We start from the raw sequence: 20,810 nt of genomic DNA on the forward strand, positions 1-20,810 counted from the left end.
TTTTGGATCTGTTACTTCACTACTGTGACACTGGGAACAACAAAATTGATTTACGAAAAAACACAGAAAGGTAAAATATGGATATAAGAGGTTTCTGCCGAAAGCAACGATTTGATAGTGAGCTACAGTTGCTGTGCATGATTGAATGAATGCATTTATGAATTATGTCTCTCTCTCTCTGTGTGCGTGTGTGTGCGTGTGTGTGCGTGTGTGTGTGTGTGTGTGTGTGTGTGTGTGTGTGTGCGTGCGTGCGTGCGTGTGTGTGTGTGTGTGTGTGCGTGCGTGCGTGCGTGCGTGCGTGCGTGCGTGCGTGCGTGCGTGCGTGCGTGCGTGCGTGCGTGCGTGCGTGCGTGCGTGCGTGCGTGCGTGCGTGCGTGCGTGCGTGCGTGCGTGCGTGCGTGCGTGCGTGCGTGCGTGCGTGCGTGCGTGCGTGCGTGCGTGCGTGCGTGCGTGCGTGCGTGCGTGCGTGCGTGCGTGCGTGCGTGCGTGCGTGCGTGCGTGCGTGCGTGCGTGCGTGCGTGCGTGCGTGCGTGCGTGCGTGCGTGCGTGCGTGCGTGCGTGCGTGCGTGCGTGCGTGCGTGCGTGCGTGCGTGCGTGCGTGCGTGCACGTGCGCAGCGCCTGACAGCCTCCACCTCCAGTAGACAGAGGAGTCGCCTGTCCGTCATGGCCCAGTACCTGTGCTCCGTCCACGACTGCTTCACCATCCCTGGGCGAGCCTTCGTCCCCAAACCTGACGTAGGACCACACACACACACACACACACACACACACACACACACACACACACACACACACACACACACACACACACGCACACTCTACAACTGTGTTCTATGTTTTAAGGGCTCGCGTGTAGTTGTCTGTGTTGCCACTGCTGTTCTATCCTACTGATTCACCTGCCAGTGAGGAGCCCCCACCGGGAGGACGTAGAGCCTCCGTCCTACTCCTCCCGCCCAACACTCCCCGCTGACAGGTGCCGCCCCCCAGCCTACGCCTTTCTATCCATCCATCTACACTCCTACTGCTTTATAGTGGGTCCCCCGTACCTCTCGTACCGCCACACACACACACACACACACACACACACACACACACACACACACACACACACACACACACACACACACACACACACACACACACACACACACACACACACACACACACACACACACACACACACACCCTGTCTCATCTCAGGACCCTTTCTGGGTGGTAATGATGCCTGCTGGGTATTTGAGAGATGAGGCTCCTCCACAACGATGAGAGAGAGAGTTGAGCACTGCTTCTGTGTGTGTGTGTGTGTGTGTGTGTGTGTGTGTGTGTGTGTGTGTGTGTGTGTGTGTGTGTGTGTGTGTGTGTGTGTGTGTGTGTGTGTGTGTGTGTGTGTGTGTGTGTGTGTGTGTGTGTGTGTGTGAGAGGAAGAACTATGCTGTTACGTAACACTGCAAGAGAACGGTGCGTGTGTGTGAGTGTGTGTGTGTGCGTGCCCTGGGAAAATGAAGATATGTTCTTGTTTTTTTGGTGTGTTTTTTTTGGTGTTTACATATAGGTGTTGACAGACTAAAATGTTACCAGTTGAAGCCCACCATTATAGAACCGACCCTAGTTGAGTGGTTTTCAACCCTCTCAGGCTGCGACCCCCCCCCCCCCCCATAATAATCATATTTGAACTGTGACCCCCGACCCTGACAAGCACTTGGAATTGTTGGAGTTGAGACATTACATTTAGTTTGACTCGTTTCTACAGATAAATATTGTGAAAATGCTATTTTCAAAGATTTTGCGTCACAGTCATACACCGATGGCAGAGGAAACCATGCAAGGCACCAACCTGCTCACCGGGAGCAACTTGGGGTTCAGGCCGGGATCGAACTGGGAACCCTTCGGAAACCATGTTCTAATGACGGTTTCTCTACCCCTGAGCCACTGCCGAAATCATTTGGGGGATCACCCCACCCCCACCCCCCACAGTTTGAGAGCCACTGAACTAGTTTACTAAGTAGTGTATATTCAATATTCAAGTTGGTTAATTTATAATCCACAAATGTATAATTCAACGTTGCTAGCTGAAAGTAGTTGACTTCAAGCTGCCGCGCAGCGCATTCCTAGCTTGAATATCAGTTATTTTCGGCCTGCCCACCACACCGTCGTACTACAGAGTGGTAAATTAGGCTTAAGGGTCCGCTGGAAGTGTCTTTAGGACGTCCGGTACTGTGGGTAAATATTTAATCCCATGTGTGGAGGGAAAGAGACTCACAGTGTGAACAGAGCGCAGCGGGAACTGATTGTTCATTCTGTTAGAAGAAGAAGAGAGGAAGCTCCATGATTATTTCATCACACTTTCAGCACAGCAGCCTCCGTCCTCTTTTTATATCATCTGTTCTGTGGCGTCCTTTCCACGCGCACGCGCTGCGTCTCGCCATGCGTGCGCGCGTGTCAAAGCTATACCCTAATGGGTGTTGAGCGTGCTCGTCTGCGCGGAAGCGCTGCTTGTGTGCGTACTGTTTCGGCGCGTAACGTGTTGCTTCAGACCGGTGGTTCTCTAAGTCAATACATCTTTTTAACCACTTAATCCATATTTTATACATTGGCTATGAAGTAATAGCAGATCTACAAAATCACAGCGTGTCAATTCGTGCCGCGCTGCGAGCTTGTACATCTGCTATTCTGTTTTAAGCGTCATCTCTTCTGGGACAAAACATTTTCTGATAGGGGGTCCACGGACAAATACGATATCAATTTGGGGGTCCTTAGCACAAAGAAAGTTTGAGAACCACCGATTTAGATGAATACGTAGCACACACGCACGCACGCACACACACACACACACACACACACACACACACACACACACACTGTTATCAGTGTTATGGAGACCATTTCCCCTGTATGTTTGAGGGAGAGAGCTGACATCATTAGGAGAAATGATGGGTCTTTGATGAGCAGAGCTGTTACTGACAATGTTCCAATCAAACGGTTGGACATACAAGGTTTCCACCCGACAACGACGATATACTGTATCATCTATGCATCATGAACTCGATGACCTCTTTCCGCCTGCTCCGTTCACACCGGCAGCCCAGATCACATTTTCAGCCTCGTGTCCAGATTGGAATCTGATCGTTTTTATCAAGTCCAAAACGGAAAGGGATCTTTGATATCAAATCAAAGAAACACTGTCTGGAACTTGCAAAAAAATCGGGGAAAAAGATGCTCTTCATTGGATGGATGTTTGGGTCGTTAGACCTTCCTCTGGACAACGACTGAAACGATTCAATAAAGAGCAGCTTTTTTTTTTTGCAAGTTCTAAACAGAGTGCGGAAGCTCTTTGATGTTATCTTAGATCCCTTTTCGGGAACATTTGGACCGCCCTGATTGTCCGACGCACCTGTCACCAACCTTGTGAGGTGTGCATAAAAAGACGACCGGGACCTATTTCTCTGATGTCATATCGTAGATCCCTTTTCTGAACATTTGGACCGTCCTGATTGTCCGACACACCTGTCACCAACCTTGTGAGGTGTGCATAAAAAGACGACAGATTTTTGCACATTGAGTGATTGATTGATTGATTGATGATTGAATACTTCAATTTGACTAATGAATCATTAGGCCTAGGGACTGGTTTCCCTTTAATTGCTGTGGTATATGTATGCGGTCATTATGGCTTATATGGACACGACGGGGTGATAATTCCCCGAGGCGGAGCCGAGGGGAATTATCAGCCCGAAGTGTCCATATAAGCCATAATGACCAAGCAGCAAGACTTTATAGCACTTATTACCCGGCTAATACATAAAATTAATAATTTGACTCAAAACTAAAATCAAAACAAAGTGTTTCCTTGTTTACAGACGGCTGAAAGTGCATCCCCCCGAGCGCAACACGGTCGCCTTGGAAAACAAGGAAGTGCTGATCAAATAGAATCCATTTCTGTTACTGCGTCGTCTATTTCTTGCCTCAAATGTTTTTAAAGACATTCTTCAGAGCAACGTTTGGTTGTAAATGTCGCTGTGTGTTTGTTTACATGGCTGACATGTTGGATACGGCACGAAATCCACGCAGTGCAGCCTGAGTGCAGCAGCTGCTCTGAGCCTTTGATTAGGCAGCGGTGAATTATAGAGCGGAGCGGTCATTATACGCTCATAATTCACCGCTGATTTCAGCGCTCGACCAATCAGAATCAAGCATTCAACCAAGCCGGGTAATAAGAGACTATAATCCACACCTTGAATCAGTTTATATCAAACCCAGGGGCGTTATTTCTTTCCACAGTGTTCCACAGTGCACCAATTATCTGCACCAGTGTTGGCAAAAAAGCTGGGAACTACTTTCTTATAGCTGGGAAATACTTTCTTGCAGACCTTGTAGTGAATTAGTGAAATAGTTTTAATTGTTACATGTCTCACCACGCCTCTCAGCCGTTATAAAATACCAGGTATAAACCAGATGCCTCTTGTGGCTTATTTCTTCAATAGGCTATGTTTGGAAAGCAACATAGTGGTACTATGGAGCATAACATCACTGTCAGGCAGAAACCTTGTATCTCCAAGTTTAAAATTTCTACGCTTCATCCTTAAAAGTAAAGCCCTGCATCATCATACAAGACTGTCGCACAAAATTAGTGCTTTTAGTTCGTCTATTTTTACTATTTTAAATAGTTTTTTTTTAAATAAAAAAAGGAACGTTTTGGACATACAAGGTTTCCACCCGACAACGACGAGAAGATAAGCATGACTCACCCCTTATGTCGTTTCATCGTTACCACGGCAACCAATGCAATTAGGTCGATGTTGGCATAAACACATCCAAACAGTCCACTTGTAGATTACACACAGCGTGTGGACAGTCGGCCCTAAAGATCAGATTTGAGAAACCGAGATTCGCTTAACAAAGTCTTGTATACAGTATAAGTCACACTGTATCATTCATAAGGCTCTTTCTCTCTCTCTCTCTTTCTCTCTCTCTCTCTCTGTCTCTCTCTCTGTCTGGCTTGTTTACTGGTAAAATGCAACGCTAATAGCAAATTGGCTGAACAATAAAAATGCCTCGCATGATTTACAAGACCAAATTAGAGGTCTCATTTAACGCACAGGAAAACAGGCTCATAACGATGTTTTTTTATTTTATTTTGTTGTCTTGTTGTCAGATATATACAGTACACAGACAGTAGTCCTTATATTGTCTTCTCAAAGATGCAGTAAAGCGATAAGGAGTATTTCCAGCCCTGTGGTTATGGTGCGCTGTTCAGCTGTAATTAAATAGGCGTTATGGCATATTGTTCCCATCGCTGTCATAAGCGATGGATGACCGCAATAATAATAAGGGGTCCTTGTGGACGGGTCACCATAGGAAGATAATAATAATAATAAGGGGTCCTTGTGGACGGGTCACCATAGGAAGAGAGACGATAATAATAATAATAATAATAAGGGGTCCTTGTGGACGGGTCACCATAGGAAGAGAGACGACGGTAATAGAAAAACCTTAGCCTGTCTGAGAGAAACCATGCTTCTCCATATTCTAACTTTAAAACCTTAGCCTGTCTGAGAGAAACCACGCTTCTCCATATTCTAACTTTAAAACCTTAGCCTGTCTGAGAGAAACCATGCTTCTCCATATTCTAACTTTAAAACCTTAGCCTGTCTGAGAGAAACCATGCTTCTCCACATTCTAACTTTAAAACCTTAGCCTGTCTGAGAGAAACCACGCTTCTCCATATTCTAACTTTAAAACCTTAGCCTGTCTGAGAGAAACCATGCTTCTCCACATTCTAACTTTAAAACCTTAGCCTGTCTGAGAGAAACCACGCTTCTCCATATTCTAACTTTAAAACCTTAGCCTGTCTGAGAGAAACCATGCTTCTCCATATTCTAACTTTAAAACCTTAGACTGTCTGAGAGAAACCACGCTTCTCCATATTCTAACTTTAAAACCTTAGACTGTCTGAGAGAAACCATGCTTCTCCAGATTCTAACTTTAAAACCTTAGCCTGTCTGAGAGAAACCATGCTTCTCCATATTCTAACTTTAAAACCTTAGCCTGTCTGAGAGAAACCATGCTTCTCCATATTCTAACTTTAAAACCTTAGCCTGTCTGAGAGAAACCATGCTTCTCCATATTCTAACTTTAAAACCTTAGACTGTCTGAGAGAAACCATGCTTCTCCAGATTCTAACTTTAAAACCTTAGCCTGTCTGAGAGAAACCATGCTTCTCCATATTCTAACTTTAAAACCTTAGCCTGTCTGAGAGAAACCATGCTTCTCCAGATTCTAACTTTAAAACCTTAGCCTGTCTGAGAGAAACCATGCTTCTCCATATTCTAACTTTAAAACCTTAGTCTGTCTGAGAGAAACCATGCTTCTCCAGATTCTAACTTTAAATCCTTAGTCTGTCTGAGAGAAACCATGCTTCTCCAGATTCTAACTTTAAATCCTTAGCCTGTCTGAGAGAAACCACGCTTCTCCATATTCTAACTTTAAAACCTTAGCCTGTCTGAGAGAAACCATGCTTCTCCATATTCTAACTTTAAATCCTTAGTCTGTCTGAGAGAAACCATGCTTCTCCATATTCTAACTTTAAATCCTTAGCCTGTCTGAGAGAAACCATGCTTCTCCAGATTCTAACTTTAAATCCTTAGCCTGTCTGAGAAACCATGCTTCTCCAGATTCTATCTTTTGGTGGGGTTTTTTTCTGTAAATTGACGTCCTACTTGATCACGCTACAGCGTAGGGCTGTTCGATTTGGCCACTGATACAGATTTATTTCTCAGAAATGTCAATTTTCGATATATATATATATATATATATATATATAATATTTTTTTATTTATTTTTTGCAAAAAGAATACATTATTTCAAAAAGAAAAAATCATTAAAAAAATGCAAACAAATGTGACAAATGTGGACTTTTTGCCCCGTGCAGGGCTCTAATGAGCGAGATCCGTAGCAGAATTACCCTAATTAAAGTGAAAATCGATTTGACAATTTTCTTTTTTTTAATCTTCAAACAAATAAAAATCTGATTTCGATTTTCGTTTCCAGCTGACGAAATGGACAAAATGGAGTCTTTCTCTTCCCTCCCTCTCTCTGTGTGCCATCAGTGTGTGTTTTTTTAGACGAACACACACATCACGTACAGCCAGTAAATCGGCTAAGTGTTCTAATTGTCGGCATTATCTGGTTCCCTCTGTAGCTTTCAGATCAGTAATTGTCTTGCGGTTGCACAGGGATTTGTTCAAATGGAATTAGAATTGTCCCCGGTCCTTTTGTTGATTCCTGGCATGTCTCTTGTCACGATGGCTGAGCGAAGCTGAGAGGCTGGCTAGTGTGTGTGTGTGTGTGTGCGCGCGTCCATGCGTGCATTACTATACTTGTGGGTAGTAGAGTAGAATTTGGCAAATAGACATAGGGAGGACAATTTTCCTGGACCTCACAAAAGAAATGGTTGTAAAAGTATTCAGGGTTGGGCTAGGATTAGGATTAGGGTGTTAAGAGTTATGGCGATTTATTCTGTGGCACACCGAAAATAACAGCTCTACGAGCTCACGATGCGTCCCAATGCGACTCAAGCTTTAGGGTTAAAAAGAAAATGTCATTCATAAAATCAAAGTCCTAAAATGTTGATGTCCTCACAAGAGTGGGTGTTAGGGATGGGACGATCATCGCTATTATCGTTTATCGTGATAATCATTTACATTTATCGTGAAATCGTCCTCCGTCATGCACTAGCTGGGATCAATTCACCTTTTATTTGCCGAGCTGCATATCACCACTTAAACCCCCTGTAATTGGTAAAACGGACCTGGAAATAACATACTTGTTTCCTATCGTCCCATCCCTAGTGTGCGACTGTGCGTGCGTGCATGCAGAATTCTTGGAAGGGTGATGGAATTCCAAGTTGACAAATCAGCTCGAGGCGAGAGACGGTGCCACCGCGAGATGAACTGTCAGCGTGCTTGACCCGGCCTCGCTCGCTGTGTCACGGATCACTGCTCTGATCCAGAAACCCTAGGGTCGCTGGGATCCTTTCCATTCTCATCCAGAAACCCTAGGGTCGCTGGGATCCTTTCCATTCTCATCCAGAAACCCTAGGGTCGCTGGGATCCTTTCCATTCTCCGCTTCCTTAACCATTTGCCCTTCAGTATTTTATCTTTTTGGTAAACACACGTTCAATCATGCATAATGCTATTCAGTGGTGGACAGTACTCAAGTAAATTGACTTGAGTACTGTACTTAAAGGAGTAGTTCACCCTCAAAATGACTTTTTTCTATTGATTACGCACACCATGGAGACTTGAGTTCAATAATATTTTTTGTTTTTTGTCGCATTCCTAAGACAAAAATGTGATAACAATAAATGTACCCCCATTTGTTCCGGATGGGGACCCAAATCGATTCGGGTCCCCATCCGGAATCAATTGGGGTAAATTTACTCTTTAAACTAAAAATATTATTGAACTCTAGTCTCCATGGTGTGACTAATCAATAGAGAAAAAGTCATTTTGGGTGTGAACTACGTCTTTAAGTACAGATTCTGAGGATTTGTACTTTACTTTGAGTATTGGATTTCTTTGATACTTATTAATTTTACTCAAATACATTTCCAAGACAAATATTTGTACTCTTACTCGAGTACATTTCTAGAAAGGCTGAAAAGTACTTAGTACTTTTAGGTTGTCTGTTGTGTTCGTTTTTCCCTAGAAAGAAAACGTTCCATTCTCATTGAAATGCATTGACGGAATGGGGAATCCACTCTCACAGGTACTTTGGTGTGGGAGAATGAGCAGCCTTACTCAAGTAACATTTTGACTGAGGTACTTTTACTCGTATTTGGAGTACATTTTGACCAGTAGTATTTGTACTCTTACTCGAGTACTGGGGTCGAGTACTCTGTCCATCTCTGGTATGACGTACAGGGGGTTACTTGGGGGCGTTCCAAATGAACCCTTACAGGTCTGTAACTGTGAGAGTTATGGGGTATTTTGCAATGCATTGTGAGCTTGTAGATCTGCTATTTTCTGCATGCAATCTAGTGTAACATCAGGCATTACGACACCATCAAGCCAAAATAAATTTCTTTTGTTAACAAAATCAACTGTAGATTTATTTGACTAAAACCGTAGGATATTTAGTCGACTAAAACTAAACTAAAACTAAAACATAACATAATACTAAATGAAAGAACATTTTATTCAAAAGTCTATGACAAATAGTAAATCAAAATTTGCTGTCAACACTGCACTGTGTCATCCGTGACGGTGGCTATGTTTATAGAAGTTGATGTTTTGTTTGATATCTTCAGTTAAGCACCCCGAGCATTTTTCACACAATAAATGTGTGAAGAGAGCTGGGCTCAGTCCGCTAATTGCGCTGTGTGTTGCTTAGCACCTGCCGCCTTGGATTTATGTTACTTAGCTGTAAATATGTTTTCTTTTGGGACGTTTTCCTGTCTCAGTGGACACTTTCAGTGTCCTTAAGTTTTTGTAGTAATCTTAAACAGTGTCTGTCTGTGTGTGTGTGTGTGTGTGTGTGTGTGTGTGTGTGTGTGTGTGTGTGTGTGTGTGTGTGTGTGTGTGTGTGTGTGTGTGTGTGTGTGTGTGTGTGTGTGTGTGTGTGTGTGAGAGAGTGTGAGAGAGAGAGAGAGTGAGAGAGAGAGAGTGTGTGAGAGAGAGAGAGTGTGTGTGTGTGTGTGTGTGGGGGGGGCTGTTTGATTCCAGCCTGTTGGAGGGATGGGAGGGAGTATATACAATATATTCTAAAACGGCTAGTTCCATTCCTTGATTCTGGTTGGCTGGTTTCCCTTTAATTGCTGTGGTACTGTATATGAGACTATAATCCACACCTTGAATCAGTTTATCAAACCCAGGTGCGTTATTTCTTTCCACAGTGATCCACAGTGCACCAATTATCTGCCCCTGTGTTGTTGGCAAAAAAGCTGGGAACTACTTTCTTGCAGACCTTGTAGTGAATTATTAGTGAAATAGAACAGTTTTAATTGGTACATGTCTATGATTTTTCATGTTGCCATAATATTGTAACCATTTTAGAAAAGCAATAAGCCACGCGAGCTCTAGGCATGTGGTTACCTGTATTTTATAACGGCTGAGAGGGTTGGAGACACTCGGCTTCGCCTCGTGTCTCCCCACGCCTCTGAGCCGTTATAAAATACCAGGTAACCACACGCCTCTTGTGGCGGACGGCCCCACCCCCAGCTATTCATTTCAATGCAAGTTGCTCAGTTGGCGTTTGAAGCACCCGGAAGCCTGCCGGAAGTAGTAGAATTGGCCTAAATTCTTAGGCCAATTGTTTCCATTTTGCTGAAGTGTTATAATGATAATGATAATGATAAGTGTTAAGCACGGAGCAGGCACACTAGGGTACGCATCTAAAACTGCACTCCCAGGTTTGACCACCAGGCTAAGGCTGCTTCAGCATTCTACCATGGTTCTGGGGGCTTGCAGCGGCCGCAGGGAGGGTTAATGAGGACGGGGATGTTTAATCCATTCCACATGATTTGTAGCTGCTGTTTGCAGACCCGTTTATTGACGGGCGGAGGAGGGCGAGCGAGTGAGCGACCGCTGGTCTTTATCCCAGCTATTTAATCTGTGCAGCCCCCTCCCCCCTCCACCCCCCAGACTGGGCTCTCTCTCAGTGGCGTCAGTTCAGAAAAGGCTAAGGTATGGCAACATGACTGGTGTCTTGCACGCACGCGAAACTGGCATGATACATTTATTTTAAGAAGTACATTCTATTTCCCCCCCCGTTTCTACGGTTTCTTGGGCTGGACATGGCAGCCTGTAACGGTTGTTCAAGTGCAACTAAACTTGGCATGTTAGTAAACGTGCCACAATTAACAATAATGAATTGCACCTGTGCAGCTGACCTGTGGAAACCTGGGAATATACCATTTTGTCAAGATGGGGAGAATACAAGTGTGGAGAATATAATTATAATACCATTATAATTACCATTTTGTTCAATTTTGCATTTGTAGTTATTTTAATGTAATTTAAAGCAGAAATAAGCAGTTTTCTGCTGACATAAGCAGGAATCATGCAATTGCTTATTTTTATTTTTTATTTAAATGTTATTATATTCAGGCGGCTAACAATGCTCCCTAAAAAAATCTAGTCTCTGTGGTGCTTCTAGGAGCCGCAGTCTACCTCCAAAACTATTTTATCTGTAAGAAGCTCTGTCATTAGCTGCTCATTGGTGCATGAACCAGCCAACCGGGGGGCTAAAAGGATTGACAGACAGGTCAACCAATCTGAACAAGAACAAGAGGCGGTCCTGATTGGTCTGTTATTTTGGATGGGCACCCAGTTTAATCGACTAATGACAGAACTTCTCACAGATAAAAAAATATATAGTTTTGGAGGCAGATTGTAGCCCCAGGAAGTGTCACACACACAACATTTCTTTAGGAAGCATTGTTAGCCGCCTGAATAAAATAAAATTAAAATATATTTTTTAAAATAAGCAATTGCATGATTCCTGCTTATGTCAGCAGAAAACTGCTTATTTCTGCTTTAACAACATAACCAGAACAGATAGACAAAGAGACATTCATGGATTTATATTTTAAAAAAGTCACTTTTATTTCCCCCCTGGACCCAGGGTGTGGCAGCTGCATACCCCTGCCATACCCAATTGACGCCCCTGCTCTCTCTCTCCACCCTGTCACATGGAGTGAGTGAGGGGGTCGTCCTTGAAGGTCTCTCTTGTCTGTGACGGCGGTGCGACAGCGGTGCCCCCTCGGGCTCACCGTGTCCTCAGCTTGTCCTGTGAAGAGAAAACAATCCAACAACCTCCCCTCCCCTCTCCAGTGTTGTTTTTGACAGCAAATTTCTATTTAGTTTTAGTCATAGTCTTTTGAATAAAATGTCATTTAGTTTTAGTCATAATTTAGTCACCTGAAAAGTATTAGTTTCAGTGTAATTTTAGTCGACTAAATATCATAAGATTTTAGGCGACTAAATCTACAGTTGATTTAGTCAACTGAAATGTATTTTGGCAGGCCTTGATGGCATCATAATGACTGATTTTACACTTGGTTGCGTGCTGAAAATAGCAGATCTACAAGCTCACAACGCGTCGCGCTGCGACGCGTTGTGAGCTTGTAGATCTGCTATTTTCTTAGTCGCTATTTTTTAGTCGCCAAAATCAACACTGAAAGAGAAAACAATCCAACAGAACAACCTCCCCTCCCCTCCCCCACGCTTCTGCTAATTCAGACGCACTGATTGAGATGTCTGTTGTGTTGTGTGCGTTGATCGGAATCAACTTTGTTGTCCCAGGTTTAACAGGTGAAAAAGAAGTGGCTGAAATGTGGTTTCGGTGCAAAAGCAAAAAGCAAAAGCGTTTCTGACGTTTTCGGGGAGAGGGCGAGAAAAGCAGGGGGCAGAGAGTACAAAAATAAATCTAAACAGCAAAGAGAAACATGTCAGAGATAGGCCAAAATCTACATATAGCCTATACACATAGCCAGTGATGTGTTCTAGACTTTTGTTTAGGGCATACTATAATCATGATCCGCGGCTATGTGGCCAGGACATACGCCAGTGCATACTACCTATCAGATACGCTACAGTATTTTCTGGACTATAAGGCGCACCTGACTATAAGGCGCACTGTCAATGAATGGTCTATTTTCAAACTGTTTTCATATATAAGGCGCACCTGACTATAAGGCGCACATAATAGACGCTTATGCATCCAACAGATGGAGCTGTGCTAAAGGGAATGTCAATGTCAATGAATGATCCATATATAAGGCGCACTGGACTATAAGGCGCACTGTAGTTTTTTGAGAAAATTAAAGGCTTTTAAGTGCGCCTTATAGTCCGGAAAATACGGTACTTTGAAAGGTTCACAAGGGCATACTCTTTTTTTCTTTTTTATGTCTTCACAGCATACTGTGTATACCCGCGTGACTGGTAGAACACAGTACTGCACATAGCATAATCCAGATGTACATGAGGTTAGACAAAGGTGGTATATACTGTGTGTATGTATGTACAGTATACAGAGTGTATTATGTATATACAGTATATATAGTACTCTCTACCAATCTTTCTTTAAAAAAAACTCTGCACTTTTTTATTATTAGCATGGGTGATAGTGCTTTGTTGATTAATATTCCAGTCATGGGGTCGAGGACTGTCGGGAGCGCACCGCCGAGCATGAGGGAGACTATCGTTGGTTGCATCTGCACTCAATCCAATGATGTGGACATTTTCTTTAACTCCCAGTCCTCGTCGCCTCCATACATAGAAAATAGCTGATTTGCGGGGAGTGTGTTGACTTGCGAACCCTCCCCCACCTCCCCCCCACCTCCTCTCCGCTGCTCTCCTGGCTAGAATGTGATTAAAATCAGCTTCTGTCCGTGTCCTATAAGTCGCTCAATAGGCGCTCTATCACGAGCCCGGCAGCTGTCTGTCTGTCTCTCTCTCTCTCTCCCACAGAGAGGAGCCGGTACGGTGCAGGAACTCTGCCATTAGCGCTGCTACTTTGATGTCACTGGAGATAATGGGGGAACAAATAGAGAACGCGGGGTGGAGTGAGAGGATGGAACCGAGGAGGAGGAGAGGAGGTGGTGGTGGTGGTGGTGGTGCGTTAAGGGAGGATACAAAGGACAGAATATGAGCCGTGAGACGGCAGAGATGACAGAGAGAGATGGGGGACTGGAGGATTGTGTGTGTGTGTGTGTATGTGTGGAACAGGAGGAGGGACTCGGGGCCCCGGCTTAGAAGAAAACCTGTCGGCTGTGAGAAGGAATGGAAGCAATAATCCGGCAAGAAAAGGCACCGGGGGAGAGTGCGGCGCGGAAGTGAAACGGAAAGGGAAATGATATATAGAAGTCACGGGAGGGACAGCGTATAGCGGGAAAGCACTGACTGGAAACGCTGCAGATGCAGGAGAGGGGGGAGAAGAGGAGAAAAAGGCTCCTCATACGAGCCAGTGAGCGGCGGGGTAAAAGAGCGCCCAGAGACGGACCCCACATGATGGAGATGGATCTGGCGTACCTCCAGCAGATGGTTGTGTCTTGGCCTTCGGCCCTCTCTTGAGTAATCCGTCCGTCCGTCCGTCCGTCCGTCCGTCCGTCCGTCCGTCCGTCCATCCGTCCGTCCGAGCCTTTGGGAGGAGAGGAAGGGTCCCCCCACAGATGTTTTGTCTTGTACACACGGAAGACCACGGGCGCATGACGGAACGGAAACCCTCCCAAATTGAATCTGCGTTAATGCCTGCACCGCGCTTCCGTTTACATCCGTCTGGCCTGGGTTGCCAGACAGTTTGATCCCGAACGGGGCAGAGAAAGCCTAGTCAAGGAGGAAGCAGACGCACGTAGTGACGGGACGTTAGGCGATATTATTATCGTTTATCGTGATAAAAAACACTCGCGATAATCGTATCGTGGAGATTTAATTTATCGTGATATCGTCCTCCGTCATGCACCGGGATCAATTCACCTTTTATTTGCCCAAGCTGCATATGCGGTACCACTTAAACCCTTTGGTAAAAGGTACTTATAATATACGTACTTGATGCAGTCTTTTTTTTCACTCTTTATCAAAAATGCCGCCTTGCGACGTGTTGTGAGCTTGTAGATCTGCTATTGTTTGGCAAATGTCCCACCCCAGGATATTGGATTTTGATCATCGCGATAATATCGTAAATCACAATTTATTTTGTCACAATAATCGTGATATGTCCCATCCCTAGACGCAGGATGCCTCTTGCTTTCAAAAAGCACTACCTTTTCTTTTTTCACAAATAGATTTTCCGCGTTTTCGTCTGCAGATAGAGGATGACATTTGACAGGAATTCCCGTGGGTCCCGTGGGTCCTGTGGGATTCCCGCAGGACAGGAGTCAGATTTGTATTAATGCCAGGATCGGGACGGGACAGGAATGAAAATCACCGGGAGTGGGCAGGAGCAGGAATCATTTCAGACCAGTTCATCAAACCGCAGAAATAAACATAATAGGCTACTTTATTAGCAGTTTGTGGAGGGAAAAAGCACAGGAAAGTGAGGTCTTCGAACTGCGAACATATAAAATTATACATTATATAATAATAAACATGATATCAAATATAATATGGATCAAAATGGAACAACATATTTTTTTTCGGGAGCGGGATGTGAACGGGAGTGATTTTGACCAGGATGCGGGATGGGACCAGGAGTCATTGTACAGGAGTGGGACAGGACGGGGTTTATTTTCTTACTCTGGCCCAGGATTGAGATTGGACAGGATTTTTTTCTGCGGGAGTGGGACGTCTCTAGTCTGCAGTTCGGGGGCTCTTTTTTCCGTATCAAAGTAATTATCTCCGAAGGGTGTTTCGGCGCTCAATGTGACCCTCCGCCGCGCAGCGAAGTGATGGATTTCTTCAGTTTTTTTTTCTCCTTTTGGACCTGAAGTGGCCCAGCACCCAGGGAGCTGGGCCACCTCAGGCCAAACGGAAGGTATCCCTCAATGACAAAACCTGAAAGCGGGTTCAGTTCAGTGTGAGACTCTCTCTCTCTCTCACTCCGCGAGCACGCTATTCGTCTCATCTGGTCCTATTCCTAGCCCGTAAATGGGGTCAAACGCGGTACCAAGAGAGTGTGGGGAAAGTTATTTCAATGACTCGCGCCGGCACGGTACGGTAAACGCCCGAAGCCATGGTCTCAATACATCACGGTCCCACACGACAATAAAAAAGATAAGCTAAAAATATTCTCCTCCTCCTCCTTCTCCTCCGGTTCCCCTCAAACCAGTGGTGTAAAGTAACTAAGTACATTTACTTAAGTACTGTACAGTTTTGAGGTATTTGTAGTTTACTTGAGTATTTCCAGTTTTCAGTACTGTTACTTCTACTCCGCTACATTTCGGATCCAAATATTGTACTTTTACTCCACTACTTAATATTTGAAAACTTTAGTTGCTAGTAGCAGATATAAATGATTATATTATAAAACATACATTAATACACGTTAGCCCTATTCTATACCGGCTGCTATATGAAAATAGCCGATCTACAAGCTCACAACGCGCCGCGATGCGACGCGTTGTGAGCTTGTAGATCTGCTATTTTCAAACATTTTGTACTTTTACTCTTGGTACTTTAAGTACATTTTGATGCCAATACTTTCGTACTTTTACTCAAGTACATTTAGAAATTTGGACATTTACTTGTAAGGGTGCCCTCACACCAAAGTACCTATGAGAGTGGAATACACGTTCCGCCAATGCATTTCAATGAGAGTGAAGCGGTTTCATGCAAGCAGAGGATTTCTGCAAAAAAACGCTCCCTTATCATTGAAATGCAGTGGCGGAGGGGCGCCCACTGGCCTAGTGGTCAAGGCGCATACCACATACTAGGCTATGATGCCTGCTGGCGTCGCCGGTTCGATTCCCGATCCGGACGACCTTTGCCACATGTCATGTCAAAAAAAAAAAAAAGAAATCCAGTGGCGGAACGTGGATTCCACTCTCATTTGGTGTGAGGACACCCTAACTGAGTATTACTACATTGCAGTATTGATACTTTAACCCAAGTAAAAAATGTGAGTACTTTTTCCACCACTGCCTCAAACACAGCGAACTAGGAAAAGGTTGGCCAACTTGGCTTCTCAACATCTCTGGAGATGTGGTGCTCCTCCTAACAAGGAGCAGCGCTAGTTGGGTAAGCCGGTAGTCAGCAACTCTTGCGTTTTTTGCAGATTCAGCAGTGTTTTTTTCATCTCCACGAGCCAAAGAAAACATGCAGGTGTTTTTAAGTGAAAATGCCAACAACAGCCCTGGTTGGACTGCAGAGAGCAGGTCAGATGAGAAACAACACTCGCTGCTGTTGTCAGGACAGGGCACACAAAGGGGCATGGTGGTGCAGTGGTTAACACTTCGCCTCACAGCTAGAAGGTCCTGGGTTCGTTTCCCGCCGGGGGAAGCTGTGGGCGCTGGGGGCGTGTTCCTCCACCCGCGTCATCAGCACCCACACCCTAGGTGGTGTTGGCGATAGGGCCTTTCTGTGGTGAGTTTGCATGTTCTCCCCGTGTCTCCTTGGGCATAGGCCCTCACACAAAAACATGCAGTAGTCCTGGTTTCTATACTACCTCCCCCTAGCCAGCCGGGTGCTCCCCAATGTCCCCTGGCGCGGCAGGGGGAGAGCGGAAACCAGGACTACAGGTTAGGTAGTCACCGGGTGAGAAAAATGGGTTGCAAAAAACGTGGGATAAAAAACATTTAAGAAAAAAAAAGAAGGATAGGGCACACAGATGGAAGGCTTGCAGTTTGTGTTTAGGTGTCTTGTGTTTAGGGATGGGACGATACGCGATATTATCGTTTATCGTGATAAAAAAACACTCACGATAATCAGATTGTGGACATTTTATTTATCGTGATATCGTCCTCCGTCATGCACTGGGATCAATTCACCTTTTATTTGCCGAGTACCTGCATATCCGGTACCACTTAAAACATCTATAATTTGTAAAAGGTAATTATAATATACGTACTTGATACAGTCTTTTTTTCACTCTCTATCAGATGTCTTTGCCAAAAAAATAGCCGATCTACAAGCTCACAACGCGTCCAATGCGACGCGTTGTGAGCTTGTAGATCTGCTATTTGTTGGGAAAATGTTCCGCCCCAGCTGGATAATGGATCTTGATTATCGCGATAATATCTTACATCGCAATTTCTTTTGTCACAATAATCGTGATATGAAATATTCATATGGTCCCATTCCCATTGGACTCCACAGAGAAGGTCAGCTTCAAATGGGAAATAACACTCACTGCTGTTGTCAGGACAGGGCTTGGGCTGCAAGCGTTTGTTACGTTGGCAATCAAAGTTCGAAATCAATGGTTTCAGGTTTTTTTCTTTTTTTTTTATTTTTTTTACACGAAAAATAATTATCAGAATGTGATAGGCCTATTCAGAATATCACTGTAGTAGAGATAGCCAAATACAAAATAAGTTAATAAGATCCCCTAAAGGATCTATAATGCGATTTCTGGGGTTGTTACATCGAGACCAGTTCAGCCCGAACGCGACGCGCTCCGACGCAGTCACCAAGTCTAATCATCATCCGTGCAACTGCGCTATACATTGAGCCTGTTCGTCAACAAACTGCGCAACATTTTCTCCGATTGGGTTGGATTTACCAAGTGTTAGCCTAGGTGTTAATGCGGTCACGCATCAATGCGTTTTCAATGGATAAAACAGCGCATTCAACACATTTCCTACACTGTTTTAGCTGGTTAAAGGTACAGCACGTTCGATGGTCCGATTGTTCGGTTTTTATTCAATCGATCGGACCATCGAAGGTTCGATGGTCCGTTCGGAAAATCCCCCCCCCCCGAAGTTCGAATCCCTAAAACAGGGCTAGATTACAGCCCTAGACAGGGCACACAAAAGAAAGCCCGTCTTGAGAGTTGCCCACTCCCCGGACCCCCCACTTTGAGAACCAATGGTACACACGCGACAAACCCAGTATAAACAGAGGCTTTAAGGATTTCATTTGCAGCTTGAGAAAACGGATAATGCATAAAGGAACCGATCATCGGTGTACTCTCATCTCCAGATGACTGCGTGATCTACATAACGCACTGTATCAAACCGTGCCCCGCTTGTGAAGCTGAAATATTAAAGGGCCTCCTTTGAACTGTCAGAGTGTATTGTTTTCATACAAGCAGCCCTTTGTCATCCTCCCAGAGCCTGTACACTGCCTCTCTCAGCAGTTTACAGCCCCAGCCAAGGTCACGGCTATTATTCCCCCCTCGCTGAGCTCGCTGGGACTGGGGCCGGGGCGAGCGGGCGGGTTTGGGGGGCCGGGGCGGGCGGGCGGGGGTCTTTGACAAGCGAAGGTCGTTTTCACCCGGTGTTGATGGCCGCGTTATATCTCAGATATGAACCAGTGTTGTTTTTGACAGCAAAGTTGTATTTAGTTTTAGTCATAGTCTTTTGAATAAAATTTAAATTTCGTTTTAGTCATAATTTAGTCACCTGAAAAGTATTAGTTTTAGTCTAATTTTAGTCCACTAGATATCATAAGATTTTAGGCGACTAAATCTACAGTTGATTTAGTCAACTGAAATGTATTTTGGCAGGCCTATCAGTCATCATAATGACTGATTTTTCACAACACGTCACACTGCGATGCGTTGTGAGCTTGTAGATCTGCTATTTTCAGCACGCATACACCTGAGAGCAACCAAACATAAAATGACTCTTTTTCTCCACTAGTCCCTCCCTAACATTTTAGCCTAGTTTTTATTTTGTTGACGAAATTGTCAATATATTTAGTCTTAGTTTTAGTCATCACAGCTTAGTTTTTATTTCGTTTTTATTTAGTTTTCGTCAGTGAAAAAAAACGCTGAAATCAACACTGAACCTTCACGAGGAATGAAGATGACTGAAAAAACAAAGTTTGGGTGCCGCGGTGTGTTGTCTTGCAGGGGGTTGCGTCGCGGTCGGACGGGTCCTCGCTGATGGATTTTCGATGGGCGATGCCAGACGGCGCGAGGAGTCCCTTGCGTGGCCCCCGGTTCGGTTCTATCGGTCTCATTCCTTGTGCTACCAACGTGACCGTCGAGGTTGAGTGCGTTCCGGCTCTTTTGCAAAAGCTGTCTCCTCATTATGGTCTATTCTACACCTCCCGAGGGGCTGCTGTGACCGATCGTGAAGTTTTAGTTGCCATACACATGATGCAGTTAATTATTCAATTGTGGGTTTGGCATGAAACACTGAAACATGTGAAAGATAAGTCAGATATGACAGGGCAGATATGACACTTATAGGCATATGGCCTGATGACCTTTGCTGTCACCTCCTGTCACTCTTTCCCTGTTTTTTTTTTCACTTTCCACTACTACCAGCCCTGAATGACCATAACAGCTCTGAGTGTTTAGAACAGTCTCAGTGTAACAGGGAAAACATTTGAGAACACCTAGTACTAGCGGACTGCCATAGTGTCGTTGTAAACAAGTGTCATACATATTCTGAAAAAAGACATTCAGCGAATGATGATCAAAATAAGAACATTATAATGAATTAAAAAAAAGAAATTCTAAAATCTGCTACAGACAAGGCTAAGTCTTTGCCACAGACATATTTGTCCATGGTTATAATCATGGAAATATTACATTTCTCTTCTGTCCATTCCAGATGTACAGGTAAATGCAATTGGGCGATTATGTAACAATAGTGACAGGCCAAGGTGGCATTAGAAGACCCTGGTGTCAGTGTGTCTATCTGTCCTCATTATTTGTGTTGCCAATGGTTTTTAGCAAGAGCCATCACCTCATTAGATGAGACTAGTGTCACCGCCTTATCGTCTAATACTGGCCCATATATCAGCTGTTATTTAACTTTTTTGTTGACATCCGTACTGGCAATTATGAAGCCATTGTGTCCCGCTATCCCTAATTTGGGCATGTCATGCTCAAATGTCAACATTTTTCAGAAATGTAAAAAGAAATAACACAAAATCATTCAACAACACAATGTTGTGTTGAAGGATTTGAAAAACCTTTATCAAATTTCCTTTTTTCAAATGGATACGAATAGATTTTTTTTGTGCACTTTTTGACAAAATGCCGCTCAAAACACCAGTAACCGGTGAGTCTCTACTCTAGGACTCTACCAAAATAAGACCCCAAAAATCTGGCATGGACCAGGCAACGGGGTCATGGACTCTCTATCTAAAACGCCTCCCTCGTCAGTCACTCGGTCCGGTTGATGTGGTGGTTCACTCCGGGTTCAGCGCAGTTGACCTGTCAACTGATGAGCCAGTAGAAGCTCAAGGTAAAGGATGCCGC

The 20,810-nt window shown here is 44.4% G+C and overlaps 1 protein-coding gene across 1 annotated transcript in view; it reads left to right on the top strand.

The window, feature by feature from the left end:
- The window catches only part of LOC308305930 (dimethyladenosine transferase 1, mitochondrial-like), a gene marked incomplete at its 3' end in the record, with an annotated part of 103,501 nt that overhangs the window by 16,141 nt on the left and 66,550 nt on the right, over positions 1 to 20,810 (top strand). The window contains exon 7 of the mRNA XM_080750827.1: positions 617 to 736. Within this exon, the coding sequence (XP_080606953.1) occupies positions 617 to 736 (120 nt within the window). The remainder of the gene's footprint in view (positions 1 to 616; positions 737 to 20,810) is intronic.

Source organism: Nannobrachium achirus, assembly GCF_963921795.1.
Source record: "Nannobrachium achirus genome assembly, chromosome: 20".
NCBI lineage: Eukaryota > Metazoa > Chordata > Actinopteri > Myctophiformes > Myctophidae > Nannobrachium > Nannobrachium achirus.